We start from the raw sequence: 8,860 nt of genomic DNA, 5'->3' as shown, positions 1-8,860 counted from the left end.
AACAGCAAAAACAGCAGCAACCACTCAACAGTTTACTAAGCAAAATCCTTTTGCTGCCTCCCGGCAACGTAACAGTAACAGTAACAGTAAAAGTAACAATAGTAGCAATAACTTTAACCTTATTGTAAGCAGTAAAAGTAGTAGCATCATCAGCAGCAGCACCAGTAGCCACAGAAATGTTAAAGAGACTGTTACCAAACAGAGGCAGAGGCAGAGGCAAAAGTATGTAAATTAGTAAGAGTTTAACAACAAACAAACAAACAAACGAAAAGAAAAGAAACAAAAATTATGATATATATACCAAGCAAGACCTAAATCAATTTTTGTATTTTTGGGATATTTATGATTTAACTTCAAAACTCAACCAGACCTCTCTTTCCAAGCTTCAAACGCCAACAACAAACCACAACAACAACACACATATAGCCACTGTAATTAAATGCAAAGAAAGAAAGTACACACATAACATTTGTTCATTTATTGGTTAAGAAACTAGAATTAACAGATATAAAAAAAACAAGAGTGCAACAATTGATTTTGAACAACATAGTAGAGCAGCAGGCAAACAGCAAAAACGACAAGAAACGAAACCGAAACAACAAAACAGAGTACAAAATGGAAAGAAAAAGAAAATAGACATAAAATTAATACATTTTTGTTTGGTTAATTCGTTTGAATTGCATGCAGTGAAAGGGCGCCAGAGATAATCGGAAGTTGAGAGATGCCGGAAATTGTTTAAGCAAGTTTTATTGATGATTCCTTGAACTCTATAAACACCATCGCATTAATTTTTACCTTTTTTTAAATTATTTTTTCTTATCTTTAATTTTAACGTTTACTAGGCGTACATTATATACTTTGAATGGAACTTATTGAGTTTTTGTTGATATATTTCTGTAAAAAAAATTTTAAGTCTAATTATGTAAGCGAGTGCAGAGCGTGGGTGGTAAAGATTAAACATAAACAAAACATTAAAAAAAATATTAAAAACAATCTAAAGGAAAAGAAAAAAAATGCAAAACGAAAAACAGAACTAAAGCAAGTGAAAACGTTTATTATATAAACTATTATATAAATATATATATATATATAAATATAAATTATATACAAATTACGCATACCTACCACAACATATATAAATAATACATGCAGAGTACATACGAACATAAGTAACGGAACATTACATAATATTACTACTAAACTACAATAAACAAAATACTTTGCATACATATTTAATATGCTTTAGTAACTTAAGTACGACAAGTTCAGAGAGTTTAACCAAGAATCCCTTGATCCTTGATCCTTGATTCCCCCCCCCCACAAAAGAGCCTCCCTTTACGAAAAAAAAAGAATGCGCACGTGCGAGCGATAGGACCATGCAGCTGTCTCCCTTCGCCAAGCTGCGCCGACGCTGTGCGATTATTTGTTTTTAGTTTCTTCAGATATTTTTTGTGACAACGTCTGCCTGCTGGGACACCAAGTGTCCCTGTTTGGGCGCCAGTCTGCTGGGGATTCCCCCCGATTCGAATTGAAGAAACTGCTCTTCGCACAGCGTCGCCGCGGCTTGGCGTCCCGCATTTTCCACACAAGGAGAGAGACTATGAGAATGATGAAGGAAACAGCAAGTGCATGCAGGCATCTACATTTTGTCAGCCACGCCCACTCGCCCACCCGTCCGCATTCGAAACATTTGATTAGGAAACATTATGCAGGCCGTTCATAGTTAAAGGAAACGAAATCGTGAAGAATATATAAGCCAGATCATGCAAAACAACAACCCCATATTACTACATACATTCATGCTCTATGAAAACAAAAAAATACAACAAATTATGTCAAATAAATGGTTTTTCCTTTTTCCCTCAACAAAATTAGAAACAGTTTTTTAATGGTGGGGTTTATTAAATATGTTTATGGTTTAATGGTCACGAGCAACACTCTTTGAGGTGGATTTTCAATTGGCCACCTGGAGATGATCCCTATGAATATACCTATCACTAGCCTGGACTTAAACTAGATGGACTTAAAAACTACAATTGCTCCTCTTCGATTTGCAGATCGGTGGAGAAAACGTACATATCCCGACGTCTGGCGAAAAGCATTTCCTGTCGCTTGGGATGGGTGGCTAAAGAGTGAACCACACCGCCATTATCACCTGAGGAAAATAATCATATATTATTATTATTATATAGTTGATATATCAATGCAACCGCCGTACTTATGCAAATGCGCTGCAGAACTTTGGTTTCCAGCAGGTCGTAGACAAAGGCATCTCCATTGCTGGAACCAGTGACTATGTGAGCATCGTTCGCCAGTATTCCGCACTCGATGTGGTAGTCATCTCCGCGGTGTCCCTTGTATTCGGAAAGCAATCCTCCCGTCTCACAGTCCAGGAGTCGCACCACACTATCCTGGCAGCCCGCCACCAGGCATTGTTCATCCCGCGTCTGCGCCAAATAGGTGATGGGTTCACCCACCTTGTCGCATGTCAGTTCGCCCACCCGAATATCGTAGGTCCGCACACAGCCGTCCAGGGAAGCGGCGTAGATGCGATTCTCGTTTGTGGCCACCGTGGTGATGCAGTCGCGGGCCTCCTTCATCACCTGAACGGGGTCCAGGCGACGCGTTCGTATGTCCCAGCACATCACGGCATTGTCCCTGCCCCCGGAAATGGCCACGGAGGAGTCCTCATTGAAGCAGACGCACCGGACGCCACCAGCGTGGCCACGCAGACGGCGAACTGGAGCTCCTGGAATAAATAATAATACATTTGATTAGTATGCACCAAAATGTCTCATATTTTTCTTGAGATAAGAAGTTATTCTTAACATGAAGATTTTTTATATAATGCCTAAAAAGTATTTATTTCAATAACGTTAATATTAATAATTTAAAATCAAATATTTAAAGGAGGAATTAAAATGATACTTTATAGATAGTAGAGATTTAATAAACACTACATATCATAGGAAAATTAAAATAACCTTGGGAACTGTAACGTTGTATTTAACACAAAAACAATATAAAACTAAAGTTATTTCTGAGTTCTTATAACCTTAAAATGAACAGATCTGAATAGGAGTAACTAAGTACTCCTTGATCCTGCAATGATTAATGAAAGCTTTTAAAAAACTAGATAATTAAAGTGTTTTATCTTACCAGTAGACACATCCCAGTAGATTATGCTCTTGTCCAAGCTGGCGGATACAATATAGCTGCTATCACAGCTTCCCTGAAATATGCAAAATATATATATTATTTAAAAAACCTATTTGAATCTATGTGAATTAGTTCAGGTACCGCTGCATCCGTCACTTCGTCAGCATGTCCTCCATAGGTCTTGAGGAGTAGTCCAGAAACAGGGTTCCATAGTTTTATCTTCTTGTCAGAGCCACAGCTCAAGCAATAGGTTCCATCAACTAATTAAATATATTTTAGAACGTTTAACATTTTGGTAAATTTTTTACAATAAATAAAGACATATAATATATATAAGGACTCACCATTATATCGCACTGCACGAACTGCTCCTTGCTTGCAGTCAATTGTGGTTTTAACATTAAAGTTTTCGAATTCCGGCATATTTCATTAATAATAAAATAATAGTAATATAATTCCTTCAAAAAAGGTAAACAAAATAGCGGTGGTAAAACATCGATAAATTCAAACCATCGATATTTGGCAGGGCGATCAAGCAATATATCGATAGCCACACCAATCCAAGTTTATATATAAAATTTACAAAAGCACCTGCAAAGACAGCTGTGAATTTCTAGAATTTACAAAATTAACTGATCCTTGACATAAACAATTCAACCGACCATGCTAATATACAAAAAGTAAAAATCAAATTCAAACATTGAGAGCGCGCCAGTTTACAAATGGCGCCGTGGTGAGTTGGCGGTGGTGTGGTGAATTCATCGCAGCCGAAGAATGGGGAATTGGTAAAGGCGCCAATAAATTTAACCAGTAAAAGCGAAACAGAAACGTGCCAGAAACAGGAAAAGCGCCAAGAATTTTGGCAATAAAAATCAGTGCGCATGCTGCAGACCATTGTTTAGTCTTGCCAATAAATAGATAAAGCCGCAAATATAACAAGGTAAGTGGTATTTACCAAATACCAAGGAAATCCAGCTGATTTAGCCGGTATACAGCTGACTTTGTTGTTCTTTTTTAAATGCTTTTCGCAGATGGCCAGCAAGCGGCTGATGCTCGATATGGATGAGGAGGAGGAGGGGGATGGCGAGGGGGCATGTGGCCGGGAGAAGTTAGAAGATGGCCAGGAATACCAGGCCAAAAGGCGCAAGCCAGCCGGCCAGCAAGAGACGCCACTGCAAAGGATGCTCAAGCGGCACATTCCCGCCAGCGCCATTCTGTCGCCCATTACCGAATTGTCGCAGAATATGCGCGGAGCTCGTCTGGATGGCACACCCAAGTCCACCCAGAGATGCCCGTCGGCCAGAACGCTCAACACCTTCGGTAGCCTTTCCTCGCGAACCCTCAGCAGCTTCAGCAGCTCCTGTTCCAGTTACGATTCGGGCAACTCCCTGGACGATGAGTATCTGGCCATGTTTGAGCAGGAGTCGGCCGAGGATCCACATTTAGAGCTACCCGATGACCTGGAGGTTCTCCTCAGCGGCCAGCTCAAATCAGATGGCAACACAGAGATGGAATCCTCGAGCAAAGAACGTGGTTCCTTGCGACGCTGTCTGAGTTTGTTACCCATTAACAAACCAGAGGAGGAAGATCCACCTGGTCAAGGAGCCGCCAACATGCCCACCAAAAAGCTGCAAGCAAGGACCCTCTCCATGAACGATGCCGAAATCATGAGTGCCCTGGGCGATGAACCCGAGTTGATTGGAGATCTCAGCAAGCCTTGTACGCTGCCCTGTTTGCTCACAGGCATTAGACATCGTGATCTGAAGACCATCTCCAGTGAGACATTGGCCCGGCTGATTCAAGGCGAATTTGACCAGCAATTGGGCAGCCAGGGTGGCTATGAGATCATCGATTGTCGTTATCCCTACGAGTTTGTGGGCGGGCATATACAAGGGGCCCGGAATCTATACACGCGTGGCCAAATACAGGAAGCCTTTCCCGCCCTGCCTTCAAATCAGGAAGACCGTCGCATCTATGTTTTTCACTGCGAGTTCTCCTCGGAACGGGGCCCCAAACTATTGCGCTTTCTGCGCAGCAACGACAGGACCCAACATGCCCACAACTACCCGGCATTGGACTACCCGGAGCTATATATCCTGCACAATGGGTACAAGGAGTTTTTTGGCCTGTATGCCCACCTGTGCGATCCCAGCCAATATGTCCCCATGCTGGCACCAGCGCACAACGATGAGTTTCGTTACTTTCGAGCCAAGACCAAATCCTGGCAATGTGGCGAGGGTGGAGACAGTGGAATTGGCGGTGGAGGCTCTCGAGGCCTTCGGAAGTCACGATCCCGCCTGCTCTACGCCGAGTAAGGTCTGCCGGGCTCCCAAACCATAATCCGATCCCAAGCCGATCTGCCTGCCATAAACCCACAGATCTCAAGCAGAACCAACGGTTGCCATATTTTACCACAGAACAATATGTTTTCTTTAAGGACGCAAATTTTTTGTTTATTTTTCGTTGCGTTATTCATATGTTGTGAAAGCCCTTTAGATTTACTTGTACATGTTTAATTCCAATTTCGAATTTTGGATTTTAGTTATGCGTTGTGTAAAAACGGGAACAGTAACAGGAATTGGATATATGTTCTATAGTTAGTGAAAGTGAAAATTTTGAAATTTAAGTTTACTTTTTGTGTTCGGCATTTATTAGTTAAGTTTAAAAGGAATTCCGTGTTTAATTATAGTTTAAATAAACCAAATTAATTTAAATATGTATAAATACAAACTGTGCTGAAAATTTATTGTTATTCAATTTATATCAGTCAAGTTTTGTATTGAAGTTGAAAACACAATTATTTACCTCATAAGCTATAATTAAAATTATTCAACTATAAGCAAATTGAAAGATTTTGTAGTGAATAAGGTTTAAGGAAAACCGGAGACAAATCTAGTATCCCAAAAAAATATGTTGTGATACAATAAAAATAAAAAGATTTCTAGACGGTATTTAAAGTCAATGTGCCATTAAATATATTATATATATAAAATACTCAGATACATTATTTAATGGATCTCAACATAATAAGCCACAGTTACAAAACTTTATTAATAATTTTTTAACAGAACAGATTTTTGTGTTACTAAAAGTTAAGTTTAAATAATTGTTCGTGGTTAAGCCCGCGAAAGAAAAACCTTTTAACTAATTAATCACATTACTAAATTTGGTTTTATAAAATAAAGTCATCAGAAAAAAACAAGCTAAATATTGGATTTTATTTATTTAATTTTCGGGTTTAATAAAGAATTTGTATTTTATTTCTGGACTGGTTATAAATTTGTTAACTATTTTTTTTATTAATGTCTTTCATCCCAGTGAAATAAGTATCCAAATACCCATAATAAAAGACTACGAATTTCCAAAAACATTTTTATTCAATATTTTTTAACAATGCTGACATTCGGATCTACAAAGTAATGTCAAATGCTTTGCAATTTGTGTTTCGAGAGATTCCGAAAAGGGTTTTAGAAAATAAGGAAAGTAACTTTGATGGTCATTAAAAATAAATTCAGGTTTTACCAAAGTAATATAGTTTTAAAGTTTGGCTCTGTATACAACTTTTCTTTGCCAACTGATATCTCAGATAAGTCGACATCTTTCATCCAAAGGGATAAAAGACTGCAAGTCACAGATCTAAAGAGACCCTAATCATCATCGGTGGGGGCTTCAAAGGGAGCCTTGCAACCGGCCTTTTCATAAAAGTCCAATGGCAGGGTATCCTCATAGTCGTAATAATCGGAATCCCGAGCACAACAGGGACCCAGTTCCATTTTCACCATCTTATCGCGCCAAAAGTCCAGAAGCTCCCTCTTGATGACCTCATCCCTTAGCTCGACAATCCACCCGTTGAACTCATCGGGGCCATAGAAACCAGCATCGCCCTTGTACTCCTGCAAAAGCTCGGCGGCCTTGTCCTGATCCTCCTTCGAGGGAGTGCTTCCGTCGAAGAGCAGCTTCCAGATGATCTCCCTGGCGGCGGCGGCCATCTTCTTCACGCTGGCCTGGTGAACGTTGTCCGGCACAATGATTTTGGTCAGGACGAAGCGCTTCATCAGCGAGCGGTATTCCTCGAGCGGCTTTTCCTTGGTGATTACGGCCTCAAATTCACCGGACAAGGCGGCGGTATCGTCGGCACTGAGTTCGCCCGGAGTGGTGGGCACAGCCGGACTGTTCGGATCCTCTGAAGCGTTCTCCTCGAGGGCGGCCCGCACCTTTAGGCTGGCCGCAAATGGAGCCGTACAGCCGGCATGGGCGTAAAACTCCAATGGTGGTGTGTCGTCGCTATCGAACAGATCGCAGTCGCGTGACCAGCAGGGACCCAACTGCTTCTTAACCAGGACTTCGCGCCAAAAGTCGATGAGCTCCTTCTTGAGGACCTCGTCCCTCAGCTTGACAATCCATTCGTTGTAGGGCGTTGGGTCGTAGAAGCAGGCATCACCACGGTATTCCTCCAGCAGTTGGGTGGCCTTTTCAACATTTGAGGGCGAAGCATCGGCTTCTTCGAATAACAAACGCCAGATGACGTCACGCGCCGATGCAGCCGTCCGATCGAAATTCTCCTTGGTGACATCATCGTCCACGATTTCGTCCACCTGCACACGTGTTTCGATCAGCTTCTGGTAGTCCTTTACAGGATCCTCCAGTCCAATAGTGTAGTCATTCTGCAGGGGTGATAGTTTTTGATATTTGTTTATATGCAAATAGTTTGTTTGGTTTTCAGTTACCTGTGGAACTTTTTCTGCCGTTGCCATTTTGTCGGTTTGTGCGTCTTCGGCCTTTCGCTTGGACATGCCCCTAGGGATTATTCCACGATTTAAAACACTTCGCAGTATAGTATTTCGAATTACTGGGAAAATATTGTCGGTGTTGTCGGCAATAGGTGAGATGACTAATTTGTAAGATCAACGCTTGTTTTCGGAGGCGTACGTATGTATGTATGGAAGTGCAAAATACGTAAATAGTAGGGTACTTCTTTTGTTAGTATTTAAGTTAAGGTCATTCTTGCAATTGCGAATATCCCCAATAATTTAAAACGAAATCGGTTGAAATTCGAACAGATGTAAATATTTCCTTCGAGTTCCAACCAATGAAAGATTTGTATGTATGTTACACTCTATTCCTACAAGATTATATGCATATGTACAATGTACATTGGACATATATCCCCTAGTTGTTATTTAATTTGTCTGTTTGTCTATTTATAATTAGAGAAAAATATATATACAGATTATTACAACGAAATTTACAGACAACTGAAATTTTAAATAATAATAAACGGTTTAGTTACTACAACATAGTACTTATCAATTATTACTTCAATTTTTAATTACTAGTTTTTAAAATAAAAAAGCGCTGTATTTATATTTTGAATTGTATTTTAACAATATTAGAAACTAAAAAATAAAAACAAAAAAAAACTAAGTAGTAGGTATTTAATTGGTATTTGCAAAATGCGTCTCTAGATATTTCTAGACGTCCACCTATCGATAGGCCTCTTCTTCTTCGATTTCAGGAGGCTTTGATTATCCTATCGATAGGTTATCGACTAGCATCGTCTGAAATTTTTTTCGAGAGCAGGTCGCAACGTCTACTTAAATTTCAAGTAATTTACACCTGGAGTTCAGTGGAAAATTGTGCAATCTTGTGCTGCAAACTACACGGATTCGTTTCCCCCAAAAAATAAAGTGAATTTGATTGA

The 8,860-nt window shown here is 40.1% G+C and overlaps 3 protein-coding genes across 3 annotated transcripts; 1 reads left to right on the top strand and 2 right to left on the bottom strand.

The window, feature by feature from the left end:
- Positions 1 to 4: 4 nt before the first annotated feature.
- On the bottom strand, positions 5 to 3,658 carry LOC108020901 (WD repeat domain-containing protein 83). Its single transcript, XM_017089318.4, has 5 exons — positions 3,504 to 3,658; positions 3,301 to 3,419; positions 3,160 to 3,232; positions 2,219 to 2,749; positions 5 to 2,155 (listed from the first exon to the last, which is right to left on the bottom strand). Exons 1-5 carry the CDS (start codon positions 3,580 to 3,582, stop codon positions 2,031 to 2,033), a joined length of 927 nt encoding a protein of 308 aa, XP_016944807.3. The 5' UTR covers positions 3,583 to 3,658; the 3' UTR covers positions 5 to 2,030.
- A 153-nt stretch (positions 3,659 to 3,811) lies between these two features.
- On the top strand, positions 3,812 to 6,110 carry twe (twine). The gene is made up of 2 exons (XM_017070069.4): positions 3,812 to 4,099; positions 4,191 to 6,110. The coding sequence occupies exon 2, from the start codon at positions 4,191 to 4,193 to the stop codon at positions 5,472 to 5,474; it is 1,284 nt and encodes a 427-aa protein (XP_016925558.3). The 5' UTR covers positions 3,812 to 4,099; the 3' UTR covers positions 5,475 to 6,110.
- A 407-nt stretch (positions 6,111 to 6,517) lies between these two features.
- On the bottom strand, positions 6,518 to 8,103 carry EndoGI (Endonuclease G inhibitor). Its single transcript, XM_017068652.4, has 2 exons — positions 7,887 to 8,103; positions 6,518 to 7,823 (listed from the first exon to the last, which is right to left on the bottom strand). The coding sequence occupies exons 1-2, from the start codon at positions 7,950 to 7,952 to the stop codon at positions 6,807 to 6,809; spliced, it is 1,083 nt and encodes a 360-aa protein (XP_016924141.3). The 5' UTR covers positions 7,953 to 8,103; the 3' UTR covers positions 6,518 to 6,806.
- Positions 8,104 to 8,860: the final 757 nt, after the last annotated feature.

This window comes from Drosophila suzukii, chromosome 2L (assembly GCF_043229965.1).
Source record: "Drosophila suzukii chromosome 2L, CBGP_Dsuzu_IsoJpt1.0, whole genome shotgun sequence".
In the NCBI taxonomy this organism is placed as follows: Eukaryota; Metazoa; Arthropoda; class Insecta; order Diptera; family Drosophilidae; genus Drosophila; species Drosophila suzukii.
Note: the sequence above shows the minus strand (reverse complement) of the source record. Positions and strands in the feature narration are given on the sequence as shown.